Source organism: Ptychodera flava, chromosome 21 (assembly GCF_041260155.1).
Source record: "Ptychodera flava strain L36383 chromosome 21, AS_Pfla_20210202, whole genome shotgun sequence".
Lineage (NCBI taxonomy): Eukaryota > Metazoa > Hemichordata > Enteropneusta > Ptychoderidae > Ptychodera > Ptychodera flava.
In genome coordinates this window covers 4,676,839-4,704,121 of record NC_091948.1, presented here as the reverse complement: position 1 = coordinate 4,704,121, position 27,283 = coordinate 4,676,839, and the positions used below count along the sequence as shown (strand labels likewise).

Here is a 27,283-nt window from a genome sequence, read left to right as displayed (position 1 = left end):
GTAAATATATTGTTTATGTGCACCATAATATAGGTGACAAACTAAGACATATCCAACCCATTACTGATGTTCTATGCAAACAAGTTACATGAATCAGATACCATGACTGGAGACTAAGTGTTATAATTGACAAAAAGAGCGCAATGTAACAAGGCCCCATGTAGTTCATTGACATCATGTTGTATTATTATCAGATCAAGGCGTCAACAAGTGGCCAGGGTCCAATTTGTTAAATGGCACAGGATGGAAAAATTTATGGTTAAAATTTCAAAGGAAATTATGATCCCACTTTCAGGTAGCCGACTCTATTCACCAGATGTGCAACTCAAACATCCAGCCCTCGGAAAATGTATCAGTTAAATGCCTTCTTTGACCCTTTTACTATCAAACTATAATATATTGTTCTCGTTGTTTTCAATAGGATGGAAGAACCTGTTTACAGAGAACTGGGACGAAAGAATTACTGTAATATTGTTGTTGTCACTCAGTGTGTACATTGCATGGCAGCTTGTGCAATGTACCTGACGGTGACCTAGCAGCATACATGATAACTTTTTTTAACTATTGTCATCTTTCCCCTGATTAGTCAATGACCTTGGAGGTGACATCAAGGGTGAGGGCAAGAGCAGCCGGGCTGCTGACCTTGTTGTGGATGAAATCAAAGCTAAGGGAGGAAAAGCTGTCGCAAACTATGGTCAGTATGACTTCTGATTTTTATCCTTTATATTACAACAAGCAGATGCCATGGCAAGAGTGGGGGTCAATTTTTGTTACAGTTCATTGAAAGAGTTGAACAAGTTTTTTATTTTTGCAATGTTACATTTTGTATCATTCTTTGGTGCACTATGTAATTTCTATGATATATTTTTAACTAATGGGAAATAGATTTATTACTATGTAATTTCTATGATATATTTTTAACTAATGGGAAATAGATTTATTACTATATAATTTCTATGATTATATTTTTAACTAATGGGAAATAGATTTATTACTATATAATTTCTATGATTATATTTTTAACTAATGGAAAATACATTTATAACTTGGTAATTTCTATGATATATTTGTAACTAATGGGAATAGATTTATTATATGGGATGCAACAGTCAAATGTACAAAAAGTTACAGGGCCTAGAAAGTCACAGCTGTATGATTATTTATGCAAATTAATATGAGCAGCCACTGAAAAAAGAATACAAGTGATGAAATCCCTCTTTCCACACAAGAGTTACGCTCTTGAGCAGAGTTTTAAAACGTTTCCATCATATAGATTTGAACACTGGTTGATGTACGTAATGTTTGATGTAAAACATGCCTGATGTTTACAGTCTACTAAGTTTGCTATCCAACATTAGTTCCAGAGGACCTGCAAAGGCACCTTCTGGAGGTCTTGGTACATGGTTTTGCTTGAGTTCTTTGCCCTTTCTTTCCTTATCAGGAATTTTATTGAATGTCTTTGTCTTTTGTCATGGCAGACTCAGTGGAAGATGGTGAGAAATTGGTTCAAACAGCTTTGGACACATTTGGAAGAATAGGTAATCACTACCACATGACCATCCTCTGTGTGTGTGTGTCAGTGTTCCCTCTAAGGTTTTGAGAGGGTGCGCAACTTGAGATACGCCTGATTGCCTCACAGCTTGGTCCGTTCATGTATATGCTAATTTATTGAGGTACGTCACATCGTACAATGAACGTTGGTGGCAACTGCGCCACCTGGCGCTAAACTCGAAACGCGGAAGTACAATCTACACTGAGATCGCACATTTCGCCCTGAGTTGTTGTTTCCAAAACTAATATCGATTGAAATGACTGAGATTAAAGTTGCGCAAAACATGAAATTTCACTGCAAGAGCAGTCGGAGACACTGCGCAACTAGTGCGCAAATAAACCTTAGCGGGAACACTGATGTGTGTGTGTGTGTGTGTGAGATTTACATGCAATAATGGGTGGCATCATGGCTTGATCCTACCTGCAGCAAATGGGTTATGATAATACAGTCTAACTTATTTAGTGGTCACCTCCTGGCAGTGGCGTAACATTTTACCTGTCCAACGCCCTCCACAGGACAGCCTCCTCTCTTATGTGGTCAGTGGCCACATGTGATTGCTTCAATTTGGTAGAAAACCTTTGTATAATGGTCAGCATAATTGACCCCGAATGACCTCTGTCACAACTGCCTGGACTGAAAGGAGTCTATTATAACACGGTCCCTTCTTGTGGAGGGACCGTGATTATAACATGGTATATGGCGTCACATCTTTGCATTGAAATGAAAAGTTTAGTCTATTTTGACCCATTTTATGGTTGCATCACAATTGGATCAGACATTGAAGATATTTAACATAATTTGTATCCCATCTATGATATTTTATTATTGCTGTGATCTTTACTAAATTCACCACTCAGCACACCACCAACATTGAAACTCACATGCCACACCTACCCAAAGGCCACCTCCATGTAGTGGTCACGTTTTTGGTCCCTTGAGTGACGACTATACACAGGTTTGGCTGTACATGCAATTATCAGCAAAAGTGTATTTAGCAAATTAATCAGTCATGTATCCCATCAACTAAGGAATGAACCGTTTCACCATTATGGTTTGGCCCAACCGCATTATTTTCAACGGGGAGCTTGGACCTGTATGTGTCGATGTGAAGTGAAAGTGTTAAGCTTATATTACTAAATGCTTTCCCGTTTTTCTTCTGCCAGATATTGTTGTGAACAATGCTGGAATTCTGAGAGATAGATCCTTTGCAAGAACAAGTGACCTTGATTGGGGTCAGTATGTCTTCTCTTTTCATTTACACATTCTGCATAGATTTAAATATGTCTTGATTTCATAAGTACACACTAAGTACCAGTTCAGAAAGCTTGAGAGCAGAATACAAACCACTGCCAGCCTGCCTGCCTGGGAAAAGTGGAAATTTACAGGCACCTGCCTAATGGCCAGGTAGAAATAATAGCTGCTTTTTGGTTTTCTACGATCAGATGTGAGTATTATGTGAGACATAATTATTGGATTGGATACTATTTTGCATCTGTGGGTAACTTTCCAAAAGTACCTACCTGCTCAGATGTCTAGTTGTTGTCTTCACTGAATTTCCAACAATTTAGAAACAATTAAAAGGAAGGAAAATGTTGATTTATCATATGTACTAGACTGAAAGATCCATCGCTCGAGGGTGTTCTCTACCCTCCCACCTCTTGCGTAGAGAACGCCCTCAAGTGATGGATCTTTCAGTCTGTAGACATAGAAGCTATGGGTTTTCTGGTGTGCTTGGATCAATAATTCAACATTCTAACCACAGAAGAATTCTTTTTCTATTATTCTTTCTCTTTTACATTTTAATCTACAAAGATTTAGTCCACAGAGTTCATCTGCGTGGATCATTCCTGGTCACCAGAGCTGCTTGGCCACACATGAAGAAACAAAAGTATGGCCGGGTCATCTTGACCACTTCTGCTGCTGGACTGTATGGTAACTTTGGACAGGCCAATTACAGTGCAGGTGAGATAAGGTCAAAATTCGAAGGAAAGCTTGATCATTAAAACATGAAGTATTAGCTGCTGACACACTTCATCATAATAGGAAAGTCTACCTTTTCAAAACTTATTCAAACCATAGATTGTTGCCATGCTTGGGATAAAACCTAACAGTGTCCACATGTATGGAAGAACAAATTGCAAGAGCATGACCATCAGAAATTTTGACATTTTCTTCGGGTTTTCCATTCTAGTCCTTTGTATGTTTTCTGGAGAAATACTTGACTGTACTCCGTGAAAATTTTGGAAAGACAGCTCAAGATGTGCTTCAAAACCAAAAATGCCTTTTTCAAATTACACAAAAAATTGCTCTCTTTCTTCAATCCATTCAATTCAATGTTACTTTGTTCATCCCCAACTTGGCGATGAAATAATCGTTTTGTTGGCAACAAATAGAATAATTTATCCATAATAGTTTAATTCAAGGATTAGGGAAGAAGCAGAAAAATATTATTGTTTCAATAATGAATTCATTTCAACTTCACATTTCAATAATTTGGAGCAATATTTACAGGCGTACAAAGACAAAATTTGACCCACTTTTTGTCAGAAGCTGTTGCTGTCACATTTTCAATGTTGTGTCATGTAACAAAGCTACAATCAGTTTTATCCCTACATGTACTTAAATTTTATTTGTCCTTTATGTTGCAATGTAAAGAAGAAAACCATTAGACTTTAAAATTTTTAAAAAATTTACTGTCTTGGTGAAATGCCTTGAAATATCCTGTTCGCCAAATTCTATCACAGGTGGATCGTCTCAAATGATCATAATTTAACCCTTTCACCACCATGGTTTTGCCCAAACCTATTGTTATCAGTGGTGATTGTGGACCTGTCCACAGGGAATTGGGGTGAGCAGGTTTTACTAGTACATGTATTTGTTGTATCCATGCAAATATTTGTACGTTCTCTATTTTCAAACATTTGTTTTCCCTAAGCACCTTTGTAATACAGAACATTCCAAGTAAAACCCTTTTACCACTAATATGACAGTAATTTTATCAAAAAATCATTTCCTAAAAGTCTTTCATATTTTCTTTCCCAACACCTTTATTACAGCCAAAATGGGACTAGTTGGTCTGGCCAATACTTTAGAAAAGGAGGGCGTCAAATACAATATTTTGACAAATGTCATCGCTCCCATGGCTGGATCTCGCCTCACACAGACCGTTATGCCTCAAGGTACTGTATTTAATAGATTTTTGAAGTAATACTATGAAAATTGAAAACATTTTGTGTATGTATATGTATTGGTGTGCCCAACACAGAGAAACGTTAATAACTTTTATAAGTACTTGACACATTGCACTGAATGTTTCTCTATTATTTAGCTCCAGAAACAAAGAAAAAGATAACTTTGCAATCACTGTGAGTGAAGAAATGGGACACTTATTTTGGCAAAACTCTATATCAAAATCAGCCTGTTTTTTTCTACAAAGACCCATGACTTCAATCATTTGTATCCAAGTGTCTAAAATTCTTGCCTCAATTTGATCTTGCACTTTCATTGTGTCGCCTCTGTGTGAGGATGTTGCCACCGTAACCAAGCTGACTTGTGTATTTATCTCCACAGTTTCATTTTTTAGTGGATATGAATATTCATACAGACTACAGCACATGCAGTATATAAAATTCAAAAAGCACCTGAATTTTAAAAAGAAATTGATCTCTAATAATTGACAAGAGTGTATGAATTGTGTCACATCCATAATGAGTTGTACAATAAAGCATATGGGTGCAGCAGTACACATTCATGTTCTTTTGACAAGACTATTTCTGAATGGGAAGATAACAGTAAGAATTATCTGTTTTGGTTGTTTTTCAGACATAATTGATGCGCTGAAGCCCGAGTATGTAGCACCCCTTGTGTTATATCTTTGCCATGAGGGTTGCACTGAAAATGGTGGTGTCTTTGAGTGTGGTGCTGGCTCAGCATGCAAAGGTACCATTTCTATTCATGCCACGGTGCACCCTTCATAACTGTACTTCCATCTGTGAATACTGTTGCACATCTGTGCTGCTATGGTATTCCAACAGACAAGTTTCCACTCCATATTTGGTACTTGTTGGGCAGTTCATTGATTTAGAAAACCTGTGGCAATTTGCAGTGAGAAGTGAGTTATCAGTATGATTAGTTCGAAATATTTGGACAGTTGCCCTGAAAAGTCATTTGATCACATTTGTATATTTTGGTTGAACTTGATAACGTCACCAAGATGGCTGTCTTTGATACGAGTTTACCTTGTCTAGCATGCATGTACATACTAGCTGTTAGGAATAGATGAGCCAAATGTGCGGAAAGTATGCACAGACGGTTATTAATGTTGCATTTAGCGAACCAAATAACGAGATAAACAAAATTTATCCTCAATATGACTGAAATGTTGCAAAAACTGAAGTAGGTGTCTCGATCTATATATTTAGAATCTTGTACCTCTATCAACCCATTGCCCTGTATACTGAGGTCCACCACTATATTTTTAAACAAACGGGGTTATACCAAAGAGTGATGGTCAATGGGTTAATCTTTATGCAGGGGCCAAGAGTCATGTACTGATAGTAATGCACAGAGAAAGTTGAAAATTTTGGCACATTTGGTGTAAAAATCTCCGGGGCAACTCTTTGTCTTGGCCCTTGTTACGGTAGGCCTGTACTATTTGACAGTCAGTGACAGTGTTTGCAAACCTAATGACTTGTGATACTTTTGTCAACTGTGTTGTCACTGCCACCCATCTGCTATCTTCCATTTCATGCAGTGAGGCTTGAAAGAAGTGATGGTGCAATATTTAGACAGAAGAATGTCCCAGTAAGTCCTGAACAAGGTAAGGTAATAAGAGTTCATGCTCATATAGAGTTGGTTAATCTTTGAACTTCTTTTAACCTTTGTACCATTTAGGCTACAGAATCAGTAATATCTCTCTACAGTCATGGAAAGAGTCCATTTATGCCCCATTCCTCAAAAAGAGGGGTAGACTTGAATTTTGTTCAAAAGCTGAGGCAAATTTGGACATTTGAAACCATGAAAATATATAGTCATCCCCTAGACAATTGTATAATATTGTCCTCTTCATTGATAGAATCATATCGTAAGATGTACTTCTCAGGAAACACGGCACTGATGTAAGGTTTCAAGCTCTGCTATTTTCTAAGTTTGCTGCTTTCCAGAACCATACAGTACAGGTAGACCTTAGAGAAACTACAGTTTATGCCAGAACTCAATACAAATCTACTGTATGGTGTTCTCAGGTCCACTCGTTCCCCTTTCTAGTCATCGCTGAATGGTATACAAATATTTCGTCTTTTTCTTATAAATCAATGTTATGAGAATACAATGAGAAATTGTTTGATACATATCATGAATTTGATGTACACAATTCGTCTTTTGTTGGATAATTTTTCAAGATCATACAGCAGTTAAAATTGAGTTATTAAAGCAATTTTTGAGCAGAGAGAAAATGTTACAGAACCAGACCCTATCAAAACATGGCGAGACAAACAATTGTAGCTGCAACTTCTGCATGTTCTCAATTTTAATCCATGGTACGAATTTATAGTCTGGTTCGTCTTACGTTTAATGGGCTACAGTCATTGGAGATCAGGCAGTGTGGAAGCTGTTTAACACTTTTACCCCCAAAATGCACATGGGTCCAGTCTCACCTGAAAACAGTGGAGTTGTGCCAACCCACATTGTCTTGTAAAGCTAAAAAACAAGTACCATTGTATTCAACAGTAAAGTTAAACTCTTTGAGAGGGAAACGGGACGAAAGACTTAAACAAAGGCAAACTTGATACTACTAAAACTTTCAAAACTGATCCCAACCCTTTTTGTCAGATGCGAATGTCATTTATCAAATTAATAATTACCTCAAATTAAAATGAAAGATATCAGACAGTTTGAGCGTGAATAAGTGAGTCCAATAAATGTCTTATGAGCTGGTTTCTGTCTATGGACTTTTCAGTATGCTTTTCTAATTTTTTATGGTAAATATGATAAGAATTATTCAAATGTATTGATAATTGTTGAATGTTTTTTAACATCGATTTTCAGTTCGCAGCAACTGGGACAAAATTTGTGATTTCTCAAACTCAACATATCCTCGAAGCACACAAGGTATCTTGTTATTCTTTATTCCTTGTGAAAACTCTTATCACTCTTTATTCATTGTGAAAACTGACTTAACTTAAACATCACACCAAGTTTATTTGTACTTTTTTTTCATTTGTGTTTACCTTATCACCTGAATCTACCAGTAATATCATCATCTGTCGAAAAGACTTCAAAAGTTGTTGTTGGTCCCTTTTGAAGAGCTTCCCTAGATTCATTGAAATTGTAATGAAATTAAAGCAATTTATATTTTGGGGAAAGTTCCCTCAGAGGTGGCTTGGCTTACGGTGTAAAACGTGATGTTGCAGGTTTCTCTGGATGTGGTGATTGTGGATTTTGTTCAAATTCCAACCAAACAATCAGCTTGATGTTTTGAGGATGGTTTTAAACTTGTTTAAATCAATCATCGCCTTGTACAAAAATAGCTGACCAAATGCATGTAGCATTGATATTTGGTATGTTGGTATGTGGTTCAGGTCAAACAGGTTTGTTCAAACAATGATGAAATGAACTACTTTAACATATGAAACTACTGAATGGATTGAAATGTCATAAGATTAGCTGTTCCAGGTTGCTTTATGACGTATGATTTGTGGTGTAAAGAGATAGCATGTTTTTGAAAATAGCAACACGAGTAAGTAATCTGGCCAGTGTTCGGTTAATTCATATGAATTTTCAAATCCAGATGGAATCACATAATTTTCATTGATAGTATGATTCAAAAATTTTTACCATAATGGTAAAGTTTAAAGTTTGAAGTGTTCTAATCACGCTTTATATTGCCCTTGTGTCTTTCCGCATTGTAGCGGCTACAGGAGCATTCATGGCAACATTAGCTGCAATAGATGAAGATTCCCCAATCAAACCAAATCCGACTGCCGGAAGTGGAGGTGGTGCAATCGATCCAGTGAGTGACATTTTTTTATCAAGGAATATCATTTGCTTGAAAAGTTCTAGGAGTATATTATAACTTATATTAATATGCAAAACAAATGCTCCCCTTGAACCAGACACTGTGCAGACACAGTGTCTTGTTGACTATGGAGAGAGAGCTACTGTACCTATGTTTCCATAAATGAACTCTTACATTGAAATTCACAGAATAGTCGTATACTTGATCCCCTCTGGGCATAAATAATGAAAAAGCATCAATTTCACACAGGGATGTAATTAAAATGTTATAACTATGTCTCAAACGTCTCCATGGTGATTGAAATTCTGTGATTTGCCAGTGAAACACTAAATCTATTATTACATATACTTAACACTTTTAAGTACCAGGATGGGGATTATTTTTGTTTATGAGCAAAAATGCTGAAATTAAATCCTTGTAATTTATGCCTTTTACAGCACCAGTAGTTTATCTTTCCCTGACACAAAAAAAAGAAGCACAAAATTCAAGCAACTTTATCCCATTGCCTTAACATGTCTAGGAGCTTGATTCTGTGAATGCCTATGGAATATTACAACTTTGTCTTGGCAAATTTTTCTTAACACAAAACTGGTGATCTGAAGTGGAGGACATAGTCTGTATTATAAAGTGTGTCTCCATGGCATATTGTAAAACATGTCTTTGTAGTCAGCACACTTTGTCAGCAAATACGGAAAGATCTTAAACTGACTCTGCTGAATCAAATGCAAAAAAATGACTTTTTAGCAAGAAATGACTGTAAATATTTTCATACTTTGAAAGGACACTTTAAGCCTACAGATTTTCTACCCTTTACATCTGTGCTGTTAGTTCAAAGTTTATTTCATGGCCACTCTTGTTCTTAAATTTTCCTGCAGAACAAAGCAATTGGTACAAAGTTGAAAGTTGAACCTAGAAGCTATGGACCTGATCAAGTGATTCTCTATGCACTTGGAGGTAACCAATATATAGCTAGTTACTTTTTACTACTTGCCATGGGCCTCTGGAACATTTGCTGTCAAATTGAAAGAAAGCCCCCCCTTCCCCCGTCAGATTATATACAGATGTCCTTTTTGTAAACTTTTTTGGTGTCAATTCTCCAAAACAACATTCTTCCTCAAAGAAACATTTACGAATCTACCCAGATGCTGCAAAATTTGCTTAGATTTGGGGAAAGATATCTTGAAAGGTCATTATTTTATAAAAATATCTAAAAAAATAAAATGATTTGTCCACAACAAAGTTCAATAAAGAAAGAGAGAGAGAGAGAGAGAGAGAGAGAGAGAGAGAGAGAGAGAGAGGGGAGGGAGGGGGAGAGAATATTTTAACTGAGGACCAATGAGCTTATGCTTCCCTGTGGTAGCTCTGTGACCTATTTGCCCTTCCTTAGGGTGCCTTTCATGATTAATTAATATAATAACCTACTCCCTAGAATGGTTTTAAATTGTACATTACTCAGGTCCCAGTATTCTCCAGTTTTTTGAGAAATGATAAATTACTGGCATAAAGATAGACAAATGTTTTTGTAAATGTCAATACTGTATGTCGGGACATTTGTGTCAGAAATAGAACAATGTAGAAATAGGATTGTTGCAGAATTTGACTGCAATTAGCATTTCAGTCAATTCATATTTGTTTTGAAATGAAAAATTTCCTTGTGCCTGAAAGGCAAAATATAATTATGAATCATTTTTTTTAGAAAAAGTACTTTCAAGTTGATAGTGTTCGACTGACAGGATCTTAATAAACCTTTTCTGGGTATTTTGATATTTGGAAACAGTTGGTATGTCAACCAATGAACCAGATCATTTGAAGTTTCTCTATGAAGGAAGTGAAGATTTCAGTGTGCTACCAACCTATGGTGTGATTCCAGCATTCGGTAGCGTTGCCACTGCTGGTATTCCAGGTTTGGAAATTGATCCCACAAAGGTAAGAGACTATGATACTGTCATACCTTGGGACTCTTATACTGAGAAGGAACTGTTAAGGTAGTATGCGCCGTGAAAATGAAAGACTTAAACGTTTACTCAGATTCCTCAAGGAATCTTTCAACCGCTCATTTTCAAAATCAAGTATGAAAATTGGGGGTCACTGTGCAAATTTTGGTACCAGAGAAACAAATTTTCATGCTTTTGAACCATAACTCAACTATCCCTGAACCGATTTCGTTCTATGTTGGTACACAGCTAAAGTACTATGGCATATATATACACGTCAATTTATTTTGCTTTACAATCCAATATGGCCACCGGGCAGCCATTCTGTTGCGATTTTTTCATGTTTTTGAACCATAACTCAACTATCCCTTTACAGATTTCGTTCAAACTTGGCAGACAGACATTGTATTGTAGTGTGCGTGTGCATTTCAATTAATGGTGTGAGTGGGGACTGTGTCATCAGCGATGACTTATTTATTTTAAGGAGGGAAGATGATTATATAGAGGAGATTTATGGAGAAAACATGGATACGTGTTCGTGCCTGACCCAGATACCCCTAAAATGGTAGCAAGGAGGAGAAGTATTTTTTAGTCTGTGAAAAAAAATAATTGTTGTGGTAATAGCCTCATGTGAAAGTGGTCAGAAAAATGATCAAATAAGAATCACATCACTTCATCACTTTTGGAAGACCAGAAACAAACATCTTTGTACCTTGGCCTCAAAATGTATTTCTTTTCTTCAATTCCAGATTCTACATGGTGAACAGTACTTAGAATTACACAAAACAATACCCACATCAGGTAGTGTGCACTCTGAAATCACAATTGCTGATGTCATTGACAAGGGATCAGGTGCCGTCATCATCCAAGACAGTAAGTCAACTTTTAGCATTTCTTATGAATATAGAGAGACACATTAGCAACAGTTGGTTCATGAAAACTCTGTTGACAACAAGTGTCATGGCATCACTCCCAGGATGTTAGTTATGTAGCAAGCAAAAATTTGGTCTCTGATTAATTTGATTAATAAAGCTAGGCATTTTAAAGAACTCTGATATCATACCATTTAATAAATACCTGTGTAATTCATTCTTAAGCTGCAGCAGTTGCATTTTGTGCATTAGTTTTTCACAATGACTATAATTCTATCTTCCTTCATACAAATCTCATTGGACAGTTTATGATGTTTCAATGTAAGTGTAAAATCCCTCAGTGACATGTAATGTCATTATGTAAAGCATTAAACATCCTCATTTCAAATTTCAACTGCCATTTTTAGCTCCTATAGACTATAGTCTATAGAAGCTATTGGGATAGGTATCCGTCCGGCGTCCGGCTGTATGTATGTATGTATGTCCGTTTGTGAGGCGTCCGTCCATTCAAATATCTTGAGAACCGCAGCACTTACGGATTTGATATTTGTTTTGTAGATGAAAAATATGATTTTGAGAAACTATTTTTAGCTCCCATAGCCATATGTATATATGGCAATGGAAGCTATTCTTATAGGCTAGGGAAATGTCTGTAGTATGTAGTCTGTATGTCTGTATGTCTGTATGTCTGTCCGTCAACATCAAAAACTCCAAAACCGCTGCACATTTCATCTTGATATTTGGTGTGTACATGGATGATGGGCTGTAGATGAGATTTTGTTCAAATGAAGTTGTCATTGCCAAAAATATGCAAATTAAGTGAAAAAATGTAAAAACAGTCAAAATTGAAAATCTCAATAACCACTGAGCAGATTACATGAAAAATTAGCATGTAAGTACTGTACTTTTGGCTGACCTGAAATAATTGTGCTTTTTTGATTTTTTGATATTGTTGAAAATATGCAAATTAGCGCCAAAAAGGCGTTGTTGGTAAAAAATCTTCTTCTTCATAACCGCTGGTCAGACAGCTTTGATATTTGGTATACAGGTCCATAGGGATAACCCAACTTGGATTTGTTCAAATTGTGATGAAATATGCAAATCTGTATTTTTAAGGAATTTTTTTGTCATTTTTGGTCAAAAATTTATTTCATCAAAACCGCTCGTCTGACAGCTTTGATATTTGGTATACAGGTTCCTACAGATAAACTAAATATGATATATAGAATATATGATGAAATCTGTAATTTTGTATTTTTTGTGCAATTTTTGACATTTTTGGTCAAAAAATGTGTTTCTCAAAAACTACTTGTCTGATGCCTTTGATATTTGGTATACAGGTTCCTGGGGGTTCTCCAAGTGTGATGTAGTGAAATTTGATGAAATCTTCAATTTTGTATTTTTGGGTCAATTTTTGCCGTTTTTGTCAAAACATTTATTTCTCAAAAGTTAGTCATGTGATAGCTTTGATATTTGGTATATATTTTTATACATAATTATGATGAAATCATCAATTTTGTATTTTTGCAGCTAATTTTGCCATTTTAGGTCAGGCCATCCTGAAATGAGCTATCAAAGATCTCAACCATCTTCATCAATACATATGTCACAAAAAGTTGCTCTCTACATAACACAGCAGAGCTCTGTCGACTATTGGGTCGCTTGTTTTTTTCAAAACCTCTGGTCAGACAGCTTTAATATTTGGTTAACAGGTCCGTAGGATGACCTTAGTGAGATGATTTCATACAGTCAGGAAATACTTAATTTTGTATCCATGTCTATAGTAGCTTCAGGGACATTGGCCCTATGTTTAAGATAATGATGTGATTCAGTAAGCATTTGAAATGGTAAACTGTATTTGGTGTTGAAATGCGGTAAAAAATAATGAGAAAACATAGCTGAGGTGATTTCAGCAGGTTTGGTTTCCAACAAATATATTCAAAGTTTTTTTTCAATGTTAAAGAGTGATGGAGGGGGGGGGGGGGGGTCCTGAGGTCCTGGCAGATTTTGAAAAAAATCCAAACAAATGTCAATAAAAAAATCAGCCACAGAAGGTTTGTCAAAAAGAAAAGGTGAGATAGTGGGAAAAAAAGAATGTACAGTGTATCGGATAAAAAAGATGTTCCTCATCAATCTTCCAGACAACCCCCTTTTATCAAATGGTACACCCCTGATGTATTTTTGTGTGCCATTAAACATGCAGTGTATTTTAGTTTAAGATGTCAATCAAGTTAGGTAAGGATTTGAAAGGAATAGTCAAGTTCACCACAGTTTAACTTTATCTCTTGTGTCATCATCCTTGTGTAATTGGTTAAGTTTGTAAGTTGCTCCAGATGTGGATGTACCAGCTGTTCTGGAAGAAAACAATGTTTACTTTTCCCTATAGGGTTTCTGAGTTAATGATTGCATGTTGAAATCTCTCCATGTATCTGGTGCATGGGCAAAATGTAAATATTGGTTGCATGTTATGTATTTCAGTCTATGTCAAATATTGTAAATGAAAAATCAAGAACAGTTTGCTGTGTGCTTGTAAAAGATAACATGTATGTCAATACATATTAAAACTGCCTTGCAGTTTGATTGTCTTAAAAATTATCACAGAATTAGAAAACGAAAAGAAACTAATCAAATTGCTGTAACATATTCACCCTCAGTGTCTGTAGGCCTATACTTAACTATTTTATCATTACATTCAGCTTTTTGTTATATCTTTATCACTCTCCATGGGCCTTAGGCACACTTGGGGTCAATGTCATCACTCTGTGCCAGTCTGTGAATGTCAGTCTGTCTGTATTTTTTAGGCCCATGTTTCATACAATTGGTGGTTTGTTTTGATAACTTTATTTGGTATATAGGGATAACCTAGCAATACAATTTTTTTGACAAAATGTGACATGACTTCGGTGACCTTTGACCTCAAATATACATATTTGTCCATAACTCAGTAACCACAAGTGCTACACCCTTCATGTATGGTATGATGGGACACCTTATGATGCCACATATTGTACCTCATTAATTATGTGCATATCTAATTTTGAGCAAGCCAATAGAGCCAGAGGTCTGATTTTTGATATATAGGGATAACTATAGGAGAGAATTTTTTTTGACAAAATGTAATGTGACCTCGGTGACCTTTGACCTCAAATATACATATTTGTCCATAACTCAGTAACCACAAGTGCTACACCCTTCATATCTGGTATGATTGGACACCTTATGATTACCACATATTGTAGCTCATTAATTATGCACATATCTCATTCTGAGCAAGCCAATAGAGCTGGATGTCTGATTTTTGGTATAAAGGGATAACTATAGGAGAGAATTTTTTTGACTAAATGTCATGTGACCTTGATGACCTTTTACCTAAAATATATGTTTATGTCAATAAATAAGTAACCACAAGTGCTATGTCCTTTGTATTTAGTAGGATGGGAGACCTTATGACAACACACGCTTTACCTCATTAATTTTGCACACATCTAATTCTGGGCAAGTGAATAGAGCTAGACGTCTGATTTTTTGGCATATAGGCATTAATTAGCAATATAATTTTTTTTTCAAAATGTCATGTAACCTCAATGACCTTTGACCTTGATTATACATATATATGCATATCTCAATAACCACAAGTTCTATACCCTCCAATTTTGATAGGATATTAGACCTTAAGATGTCACATCTTGTACCTCATTTATTATGCGCATATGTATTTCTTGGCTGTCCAATACTGCTAGAGGTCTGATCTTTTTTCCCGATTTAGAACCATAACTTAGACATGCCTCATGTTTTTCAATTTGGGAACAACGACATAGACCTATTTGCCCATAGATCTCAACATATACACTCCAGTGATACTTCTTAATGACCACATTTCCCTGCCCCATCAAGACTAATACTCCTATTACAAGTGGGGACTGTCATTGTCAATGACTTGTTTAGTTAATGGTTGTATCACAGTATTCGATATTCTAATTCTGTATTTTTTCCATTTTATGTTCTGAATAAATACATTAAACATATTTCACTGTCTCCAGTTACACTACATTTAAGTATTTTCACTTCATACACTTTATCCCTTTCACACATGTTCAAATATCTGACCAGAGAACAAACACTAAATAGTCCAGGATGGGAGCTACAGTGTCATTGACGCTATTTTTTTAATATTTTGATATTGTTGGAAATATGCAAATTAGCGCAAAAAGGCGTTTTTGGTAAAAAATCTTCTTCTTCATAACCGCTGGTCAGACAGCTTTGTTATTTGGTATACAGGTCCCTAGGTATAACCCAACTTAGATTTGTTCAAATTGTGATGAAATATGCAAATCTGTATTTTTAAGGAATTTGTCATTTTTGGTCAAAACTTTATTTCATCAAAACCACTCGTCTGACAGCTTTGATATTTGGTATACAGGTTCCTACAGATGAACTAAATATGATATATTGATTATATGATGAAATCTGCAATTTTGTATTTTTGGTGCAATTTTTGCCATTTTTGGTCAAAAATGTGTTTTCAAAAATTGCTTGTCTGATGCCTTTGATAATTGGTATACAGGTGCCTAGGGGTTGTCTTAGTGTGATATATTGAAATTTGATGAAATTTTTGATTTTTGGGTCAATTTTTGCCATTTTTGGTCAAAATATTTGTTTCTCAAGAGATACTCATCTGATAGCTTTGATATTTGGTATACAGGTTCTTAGGCTTTATCTTAATGTAATATATTGAAATTATGATGAAATCTTCAATTTTGTATTTTTGCAGCTAATTTTGCCATTTTTGGTCAGGCCATCCTGAAATGAGCTATCAAAGATATCCACCTTCTTCATCAATACATGTGTCACAAAATGTTATTCTCTACATAACAGAGCAGAGCTCTGTCAACTGTGGGTCGTTTGTTAGCTCACATTGGTTATACCAATGTGAGTTTATCGTATAAGCTGAAGTCGATGGCGTCTGTATGTCTGTGTGTATGTATGTATGTATGTATGTACGTACAGTATGTCCGTCAACATCAAAAACAAGCAAACCGCTGCACATTTCAGCTTGGTATTTGGTGTTGGATGCATCCTGGGGTATAGATGGGATTTTGTTCAAATGAAGCCTGCATTGCCAAAATTATGCAAATGAGCTTACAAAAGGTGAAAATGGTCAAGAATTAATATCTCGAGAACCGCTGTTTTGATTGCTTTGAAAATTTGTGTGCAAGTACCTTAGGTTAACCTTATACAGTTTTATGAATATTGTGAAGTTCTCCTTAATTTGTATTTTTGCTGAATTTTTTGGTGATTTTTCTCATTTTCAGTAAAAATTCTTCTTCTCTGAAACCGCCAGCCCAATCGCTCTCAAATTTGGGTTGGATTTTTGCAAGGGTGTTACTCTTCTAATTTGTTGAAATTATGACAAAATTGGGAAATTACTATTTTGGAGCAATTTTGTCATTCTTGGTCAAAAAATCTTAAACAGTATTTTCTTTTTAAAACCCCTGGACAGACAGCTTTTATATTTGGTACACAGACGTACAGAGATGACAATAGTTTGATATGTGGAAATTGTCCTGAAATATACAAATTTGTATTTTTAAGACAATATTGTCATTTTTGGTCCAAAAAAACTTGTTCTCAAAATTACTTGTTTGATAGCTTTGTAATTTGGTATAAAGTCCCGAGGGATGTTATTAGATAAATTTTCTGCTCAAAGTGTTGGGAAACCCCTAAATTTGTATATTTTAGGTAATTTTCTCAGTTTGTGACCTTAAATGACCTACACCAAACCAGGATATGTTGTGAGACAGTTTTGAAGACTGTGTCATATTGGGTATCAAATTGTAGGAAAATTTGATTCAGAAAACAAAGCTGAGGTGAATTTTTTCATTGCGGACCAATTTTTGCAACTTTTCTATGTCAGACATACAAGAACTGATGGGAAATTTGGATCCAGGATAATTCAATTTGGATCCAGGATAATTCCAGATGTTGTAATCACCGCCCACAGTGGAAGGCATTTCACCATCTGTAACTAACTTCAGTGCTGTTTACATTAGAATGATAACACTCATCGCATTAATTAAAAACTCCCCAAGGTTGTAAATACATTTCCTGGCATTATGTAATACCAAGGGATGGAACATTTGATATTCAGGAGGGGGTAAGGTCTAGAAGATTGATGAGGTAGCATTGCTTTTTACCAGATCCCTTGTACATTTTTTTACCCACTCCCACCTTTTCTTTTCATCCAACCTTCTCTGTCTATTTTTTTTTGTTGACATTTGCTTATGTATTTAGGATCTGCTTGTCCCATTGCTATAGAAGTTGATATGCATGTTCCTAAAGATGACCTCCAGTACCTAAGTTGAAGGCCTTATTTGCTTTTGTCATTCTTGTTTTTCCTGGTTTAAATATTTCTCGAATGGAGCTATTCAAACCGAATGTGAGCACACTGTCCTTGACGGTATTTTTTTTTCAAAACCACTGGTCAGACTGCATTAATATTTGGTTTACAGGTCCCTAGGATGACCTTAGTGAGATAATTTCATACAGTCAGGAAATACTTAATTTTGTGTCCATGTCTATAGTAGCTTCAGGGACTTTGGCCCTATGTTTCAAGGGACTTTTCAACAGCACCTTGCTTTTAAATGCAAATTTTTTTAAAACCATAAACATTACTGCTGTTCATTTGGTGACTAGGTCTAATTGGTGTTAGTTTGTCATGCTTCTGTATTGCTGTTCCCTCAAAGCAGATATTGAATGTCCATTAATCCAATGAGAGTGCGCACTGGCAGCCATCTTGTTGAGTTTGTCCAAGGACTGGTACTACCAAATTCACTGATACAGTTTGTGTACAGGTGTACTAACAATCAGACAAGCATCTCCCTTAGTGAGCAAAACAACATGGAAAAACCTTTCTCAAAAACTCAAATTAAAAGATAATGTACAAAATCAGAGCAGCTGGGGCGTTGACCTTCATGATATTTCAAGTGAATACATGCAAGTTCCTCTACTACACGGGCATAAACCAAAGGTTTAGGCGAACAGTCAAAGAAAAAGTCTCAAAACTTGGTGTGTGGTTGCATGAGCATCAATCAAAATGGCAAAATGTAGAAATTCCAAGGCTAAGTCACACTATTTTGGTTGTTAAGGAGAAAATCTTGATTCATCCCTGTACATGTAGACATCTAGCAAAAATCAAATATCCATCGTACAGTATATGTGTTTGCTTGGTACGTACCTCTGCATAGGTCCCTTTTTAGTCCCCATGGACACCGTCCGGGGAGACTTATAGGTTTGGTCATGTCCGTGCGTGTGTGCGTCCGTGCGTGCGTGCGTGTGTGCGTCCGTCCGTCCGTCCGTTCACGCAGATATCTCAGAGATGCCTGGAGCGATTTCATTCAAACTTGGTACAAGGATTACTTCATATGTAATACATATGCACGTTGATTTGTTTTGTGATACGATCCAATATGGCCGCCAGGCGGCCATTTTATTACGATTTTTTCATGTACAGAGCCATAACTCAGACATGTTTCAACCGATTTTATTCAAAGTTGGTACAAGGACATTGACCTATGTCATACATATGCACGTCGAATTGTTTTGTGATACGATCCAATATGGCCGCCAGGCGGCCATTTTATTACGATTTTTTCATGTACAGAGCCATAACTCAGACATGATTCAACCGATTTTATTCAAAGTTGGTGCAAGGACATTGACCAATGTCATAGATATGCACGTCAATTTGTTTTGTGATACAATCCAATATGGCTGCCATGCGGCCATTTTGTTACAATTTTTTCATGTACAGAGCCATAACTCAGGCATATCTCAACCGATTTTATTCAAAGTTGGTACAAGGACATTGACCTATGTCATACATATGCACGTCAATTTGTTTTTTGATACGATCCAATATGGCCACCAGGCGGCCATTTTATTATGATTTTTTCATGTACAGAGCCATAACTCAGACATATATCCACCACTATCATTCAAAGTTGGTACAAGGACATTGACCTATTTCATACATATGCTCGTCAATTTGTTTCACGTCATGTAACAGTATCATGTCAATTATTGAAGTTTCGTAATTAGGCTGATTGTCAAGAAATACTGCATCAAATTTCATGAAACTTTGTACAGATGTTAAGCTCACATTGCTTTAACAGTGAAAAAGACATTTATCAGTGTCGTTTTAATTAATTTGTAATTGCATATGTAATGAACTTTCCTAATTAGAGTGATATATCCACAAATACAACGTCAAATTTGATGAAACTTGATACAGATGTTGATCTCATATTGTTGTAAATACTGCATCAAACTTTATGAAATATGGTACCGGTGATAATCTGTTAGTGTTAGGTTAGTAGGCAAAAATGTTTTGCAACATCCTGTCGATTAATTCCTAGTTGGCTCATTTAATGACCTTTAGGATGGTGGCCTACATTGGTTTTATGTTTCATCAGCATGGAACTCATTCTTGGCCATTGAGCGCCATCTGTATCAAAGTATTTTTATCACAGACCTAATTAATGAAGAGGACTCTATCCTCTCTGAGGACTTGTAATCAAAGTACCCACTAACAAGTGGGGACTGTGTCATCAACGATGACTTTTAAGCAGAAAGATAAAATTGAGTCTGACAGTTTGAGAAGCGTATTGTTCCAGCGTACAAATGAAAAGATTGTATTTGTTTTTCTTGCCTTCTACAGTCAAAACATACGATGAAAAGAATGAGCTGCTGTTCACAAATCAATTCACCACGTTTGTAGTCGGAGCTGGAGGATTTGGTGGAAAGAGAAATTCAGACAAAGCTAAGGTAAGATACATGTATCATCTGTGTAGTCTTGTATTGAAAGTGGAGGGAAAAACTGATGAAGACGTGACACACACTATACAAATTATACAAATTATTATCATCCTGGGAATTATCATCATCCTGGTGCTCCACGTGTTTCACAAAACTATGAGAAGCTCCCCTGAGGAAATGCTGTCTCGATAATGAATAATACGCCTGGAGGGTTCTTCAGGTGCACCTCCACATCCAGCACAAAGACAGAGACTAGAGCTATCGATCTATGAAGTATATGAGCATCTTTTTCCCATTCTTCATGCTATTCGTGGTCAGAATACTGTGAAGTACGTTTATATTGTCATCATATTTACTTGTGTGATACATTTGAAGAGAATAAATCTGAAGTAATCAATTTGTTTACGATATTATAGCAATTTTGACGAGCCAAAACTTTTCAGTGTAGCAGCCAACATATAATATCTACATTTAGAACTAAAACTCTATGACTTTCACAATTCACTGGCCAGCTTTCTATGATGTCAATCACCGATGTCCTCTTCACAGCCCACAGTGAAGCCACCATCAAGAGAACCTGATGCAGTGATTGAGGAGAAGACGTCGGTTGACCAAGCTGCACTGTACAGACTCAGCGGCGACAAGAACCCCCTTCACCTTGACCCCAACTTTGCTGCCATGGGAGGATTTTCTAAGCCAATCTTGCATGGCCTGTGCAGCTTTGGTCATGCTGGTAGACACGTGCTGAAGCAGTACGCTGGCAATGATGTTGAAAAGTTCAAGGCCATTAAGGTAAGTATGATCATCTCCTCAATTCTGTATGTCTAGTATGCAGATGGCTATGGAGATAACTTAACAGTGATAACATTGACCATAAGATAGTTTGGGAATGTTCTTGTTTGATTTTATAATCCATTATAAAAGTAACAAAACAAACTGCTGTGCATATCACCTACACTACAAGATGTCAAAGAGACATATTGAAGGTGCAACGATAATAATTGCTCATATGCATGTGCTGGTCTATAATTTACTGTACACTGTACCATACAGTAGTATACATGTACTTATGATTTGTATGCAATTATATCCAATGCCAACATTCATGTATTGTGTTGCAGATCGCTCGTTGTTGGTGCATTTTCAATTCAAATGTAATGTGTGTATGATTTAATATCAACAGTCTGGCACCTTTTTCCTCCCCAAAACTACCAGTTTTTATCAGCTTGTGAATATTTTCTTTGTTTCAAAGGTTTTGTTCTCAGGCGTGCTCAAGATTTCTGAATATACATGTGTTTGAATCACCCCATTTCAGGAAATTCTTGATATTTTTGTGCAATCTGTTATTTTTATCAATTACATTTCACAGGTTAGATTTGCCAAACCTGTGCTTCCAGGTCAAACAATTCGTACCGAGATGTGGAAGGAGGGAAACAGAATTCACTTTCAGTGTAAGGTAAGTACATGTACATGTAAGGTGCACAAATACTTGCATTTTCCCAGTACAGTGCCATGGTTTAATATTATCAAAGTGATTCAAAGTTTTCTGCCAAATCTTGACTTTAATATAACCAAAATCTGTGTCAAATTGAAATGCTGTATCACATTCATATGTAATTTTTAGCTCCCATAGCCATATGTATATATGGCAATGGAAGCTATTCTTATAGGCTAGGAAAATGTCTGTATGTCTGTATGTCTGTATGTCTGTATGTCTGTCCGTCAACATCAAAAACTCCAAAACCGCTGCACATTTCATCTTGATATTTGGTGTGTACATGGATGATGGGCTGTAGATGAGATTTTGTTCAAATGAAGTTGTCATTGCCAAAATATGCAAATTAGTGCCAAAAAAGGCGTTTTTGGTAAAAAATCTCCTTCTTCATAACCGCTGGTCAGACAGCTTTGATATTTGGTATACAGGTCCCTAGCGATAACCCAACTTGGATTTGTTCAAATTGTGATGAAATATGCAAATCTGTATTTTTAAGGAATTTTTTTGTCATTTTTGGTCAAAAATTTATTTCATCAAAACCGCTTGTCTGACAGCTTTGATATTTGGTATACAGGTCCCTAGGGATAGCCCAACTTTGATTTGTTCAAATTGTGATGAAATAAGCAAATCTGTATTTTTAAGGAATTTTTTTGTCATTTTTGGTCAAAAATTTATTTCATCAAAACCGCTCGTCTGACAGCTTTGATATTTGGTATACAGGTCCCTAGGGATAGCCCAACTTGGATTTGACCAAATTGTAATGAAATAAGCCAATCTGTATTTTTAAGGAATTTTTTGTCATTTTGGTCAAAAATTTATTTCATCAAAACCGCTCGTCTGACAGCTTTGATATTTGGTATACAGGTCCCTAGGGATAGCCCAACTTGGATTTGTTCAAATTATGATGAAATAAGCAAATCTGTATTTTTAAGGAATTTTTTTGTCATTTTTGGTCAAAAATTTATTTCATCAAAACCGCTCGTCTGACAGCTTTGATATTTGGTATACAGGTTCCTACAGATAAACTAAATATGATATACAGAATATATGATGAAATCTGCAATTTTGTATTTTTGGTGCATTTTTGCCATTTTTGGTCAAAAAATGTGTTTCTCAAAAACTACTTGTCTGATGCCTTTGATATTGGTATACAGGTTCCTGGGGGTTCTCTTAGTGTGATATAGTGAAATTTGATGAAATCTTCAATTTTGTATTTTTGGGTCAGTTTTTGCCGTTTTTGGTCAAAATATTTGTTTCTCAAAAGTTACTCATGTGATAGCTTTGATATTTGGTATACATTTTTATACATAATTATGATGAAATCATCAATTTTGTATTTTTGCAGCTAATTTTGCCATTTTAGGTCAGGCCATCCTGAAATGAGCTATCAAAGATCTCAACCTTCTTCATCAATACATATGTCACAAAACGTTGCTCTCTTCATAACACAGCAGAGCTCTGTCGACCATTGGGTCGTTTGTTAGCTCCCATAGCCATATGTATATATGTTTACAAGTTTACATTTATTGAAAATCTCAATAGCCACTGAGCAGATTAGATGAAAAATTAGCATGTAAGTACTTTGGGCTGACCTGAAATGATTGTGCACATCTTGGGTCAGTATCTTGGACTTGCTATTTTTCATGAATTTTTTTGTAATTTTCTCCCATTTTTGGTCAAAAAATCTTCTTCTCTGAAACCACAAGTCTGATTGATTTGAAACTTGGTATGGAAGTGCATAGGAGTGACCTTTCTCAAATCTGGGCAAATCGTGGTGAAATTTGCATATTTGCATTTTTTGGCTATTTTTTTTCATTTTGATCAAAAATTTTTTTAACTCTGAAACCACACATCCGATTGACTTGAAACTTAGTGTACAGGTTTTATGGGTGACGTCAGTAAGATTTGATCAAATTCTGGTGAAATTGTATAATTTTTACCTTCTCGTGTCTATTTATAGACAGAGAAGGTATTAGAGTTGAAAACCAATATGCTGCTGTCAAGAACTTCCGTCTGTCAAGACTTCCGTCTGTCAAGATCCGTTGACGGCATACCATCGTGATGGGTCAATTATCATAAACTGGTGGGGGTGTTCATGGCTCAGGTTGAGGTGTGGGAGAACGATTTTGAGCTATGACAAAAATCAAAAGGGACTTAGCGGCATAGCCACAGTGTTAAGCCTTTCTCCAAGGTTTCTTAGTTGACTACAATCTATTACAGACTACTGAGCTGACGTTAGGGGTACTCACTTTGTGTTTGCTCACTCTGTGAGCGCTAGTGTTTGGTACTGAGTTGCGTGGATATCCCCTCATGGCCTCACGTGATCTGGGCCTGTTGCATAATCTGCAGAGATGATCATTTGCCTCCGAGTCTGAAAACTGTCATTGTGTAAGCCCGTCGGCATTTTCCTTGCATTTTTTCTCATTTAATTTTGCAAAATATCGGCGAGTACCTCAATATTTCAAGATAACCCTTTCTTCCCAATTGTTTCCCGGAGTTTCAGAGTCATATGAACGAAAATGAGTGAAAGTTTTAGACAGGAAAATCGGACGTCGGCCATGTTCAATGTTTACAGTACAATCAGAAGTTTACGTGGAGGAATTAACCAACAAACACAGGAGTGTTCATGATGCCCGCCCTCTAGAGGCAGACCCTCCTATATGAAGTACCACATTTGATGCTTGTGGAAAGCTTGACCACACAATGGAGCATTTAAACTTAGAAAATGACAAACTGAATAAGAAGGTATTCAGAAAATGTCAAATACTGAGGAAAAATGCGCAAATATTCAAAATAAACAGGTTAACTGATTGGTCAGCTGTAAAAAACAATGAAAATGTTTATGATCAAAAGTTTTTGAGATGCGCACATTTTAACAAATACAGAAATTATTAACATTATAGATATAAGACCAAACTATTTTTTCAGGGATGGGACAGGTTGGAAATGAGGGGTGAGAGACAAAGGCACTCCTATTGCTGCATGTGGATGCAGCCACACCATTTCATTTACAGCATACTTATTCACTGTGTTGTGTTCAAGTTCCATATTGTACTGACTGTCATACAAGGATAACATAAGCAAATCAAATCAAATTAGAAAAGGATCAATGCTGTTGTGTGGATTTTGCTGAACATGGCTGATATTTCGCCCTATATATTTGGTATCCAGCAAAGGCATATTTTGATGTAAAGTCAAAATTAACACTACATTGCTGACAATATATTTTACCGTTTCTGCATGAATTTTTCTTTTTTAAATTATAGTATATTAGTACTTCAAACAGATTAACAGTTATTGTGATGTCAACCCATAATTTTACATCACAAAGACTGTAATTCTGCCAATATTTTTTGTTTTTCAGTCATTTTACAAATTTTGCACTGCACAAGATGATTGAACAAATTGCAATGTTTGAATTTGTAAACTCAAAGAATAAAAATCCTTTGGTCACAAATTAAATTATTTTTTGAAAAGAAATTTACTCTTAAACACTTTTAGCATATATTCTTTACACGGTCATGTATTTCAAGGAAAATATGCCTATTAAAAACAGTAATTTCTTCACTTTCAATTTTTTTTCAATACTATGACAATTATCAGCCATGAGGTTATACAAACACAAGACCAGATAGGCGTTTTTCATCATTTCCACAGGACTCTTTGGAAAATCCATTAAAAACAGTTAAAAGTGACTGGAAATGATCACTTGGTATACATTTAATTTACAGATGCCAGGTTGTGTATTTCACATGCACTCAGGTCAGTAAGGAAGTGCGTCATTACTATTTTGGACTGTTAATTCTTATTTCTAAATTGTTTAACTTTTTCCACATTGAACTATCTTTAGGCAGTTTATACAGTAGCTTAGAATTTTTTTGATTGATGTATTTAATCATCTTTTGGGTTCTTTGGGTCCATATCCCACCTCATGCCCCTACATCATCAACTATTTACCAACAACTCCATGCCAACAACCAATTACATGACCTGGCCACACATTAGAGAAGGTAGAGCGTCATTGACGGTATTTATTTTATTGGGGGAATTGTTTCTATTTGTGATAAAAAAATCTTTTAGCTTGATTTTAGCTTGTTTTGATAACTATATGGGAGCGACCAGTGACATTGTAATTTTTATATATATGTAAAATTTATTACTGATTAAACCGAGTTGAGAGAATTCTTTGTTCTTTGAATTATACCGGTACATCAAAGAGAATAATGAAGCTTGTGAAAATTTCAGAAAATTTCAGTTTGCCTTCATTTTGGTTTGTCTAGGTCGGAGAGACTGGTGATGTCTGTTTGTCTGGTGCTTATGTTGACCTGGTTGGGACGGCATCGGATGCAACCAGTACCCCAGCAGAGGTAAGTGATTGATGTTGCATGCAGAACCCATATGCTCATTGCTTTGTTCATATGAGGTATTTGACAATGTTTTTTGTCAAGAATCGGTAGCACAGGTAAGTGTTTTTAAAACCAAAGTTACAGAGCAGATATCCTATCCTGTAATGTAAGATTGCCATGAAATCAAGTTCAGAAAACGATTTGTGAATTTACAAACTTTATCAGTTTACTTACCATAATAAAAATTACAACATGGGTTTCATAATACTGAAATGTTTCTAGAATAATTTGACACATTTCCATGACAGAAAGTCTTGGAGGGACCATATCGCATATATCATTCTACAGGTGTTTGTTATCTTTAGTTCTTTTTCTTCACTAGACTTTTGTAAACAAATGTATGACTGTTACTGAAATTTAGTACATGGAATTAAATACATGCCTCAAAAGTGAAAGACTTAAACTTTTTCTCAAACTTTCCTTTCTGCAACGTGTAACCGTACTTTTTTATCAAATCACCAATAAATATCAGGGGTCATGTGTACAGATATTTGAAATTCAAAATGGCAGCCATCCCTGTGTTAACTCTATGGAGAAAAATAAAACGTTTGTAGTACTATTATGAAAAACTAAGAAGATGAAAATTTTTCTCACTCGAAGAGCTTGAAAATGAGCTCCCACAAGTGTTAGATCAGAAAAGAATCATACAAATTTTAGAGTTTAAATATCTGTCCCTGAAGTGCATTGTACCTTATTAGTCCCCACGGACACCGTCCGGGGGGACTTATAGGTTTGGTCATGTCCGTGCGTCCGTCCGTGCGTCCGTCCGTGCGTGCGTCCGTCCGTCCGTCCGTCCGTGCGTCCGTCCGTTCACGCAGATATCTCAGAGACGCCTGGAGCGATTTCGTTCAAACTTGGTACAAGGATAGTACCCTACCTCATACAGATGCACGTCGATTTGTTTCACAATGCGATCAAATTTGGCGGTGTTAGAGGACTTTTTAGTTTTCACCTCCATAGACTCCCATGTATAAGGCAGTCAGTCCATAGACTCCCATGTATAAGGCCGTCCATAGACTCCCATGTATAAGACAGTCCATAGACTCCCATGTATAAGGAAGTCCATAGACTCCCATGTATAAGGAAGTCCATAGACTCCCATGTATAAGGCAGTCCATAGACTCCCATGTATAAGGCAGTCCATAGACTCCCATGTATAAGGCGGTCAATAGACTCCCATGTATAAGGAAGTCCA

At 36.1% G+C, this 27,283-nt stretch overlaps 1 protein-coding gene across 1 annotated transcript in view; it reads left to right on the top strand.

Moving 5' to 3' along the window:
• The window catches only part of LOC139121170 (peroxisomal multifunctional enzyme type 2-like), a 33,289-nt gene that overhangs the window by 1,380 nt on the left and 4,626 nt on the right, over positions 1 to 27,283 (top strand). Inside the window, exons 3-18 of the mRNA XM_070685852.1 lie at positions 587 to 694; positions 1,479 to 1,538; positions 2,716 to 2,784; positions 3,365 to 3,514; positions 4,609 to 4,731; positions 5,375 to 5,491; positions 6,306 to 6,371; positions 7,598 to 7,660; positions 8,461 to 8,561; positions 9,443 to 9,521; positions 10,345 to 10,493; positions 11,251 to 11,374; positions 20,090 to 20,196; positions 20,737 to 20,979; positions 21,557 to 21,643; positions 25,963 to 26,049. Coding sequence (XP_070541953.1) covers positions 587 to 694; positions 1,479 to 1,538; positions 2,716 to 2,784; positions 3,365 to 3,514; positions 4,609 to 4,731; positions 5,375 to 5,491; positions 6,306 to 6,371; positions 7,598 to 7,660; positions 8,461 to 8,561; positions 9,443 to 9,521; positions 10,345 to 10,493; positions 11,251 to 11,374; positions 20,090 to 20,196; positions 20,737 to 20,979; positions 21,557 to 21,643; positions 25,963 to 26,049 — 1,733 coding nt within the window. The remainder of the gene's footprint in view (positions 1 to 586; positions 695 to 1,478; positions 1,539 to 2,715; positions 2,785 to 3,364; positions 3,515 to 4,608; positions 4,732 to 5,374; positions 5,492 to 6,305; positions 6,372 to 7,597; positions 7,661 to 8,460; positions 8,562 to 9,442; positions 9,522 to 10,344; positions 10,494 to 11,250; positions 11,375 to 20,089; positions 20,197 to 20,736; positions 20,980 to 21,556; positions 21,644 to 25,962; positions 26,050 to 27,283) is intronic.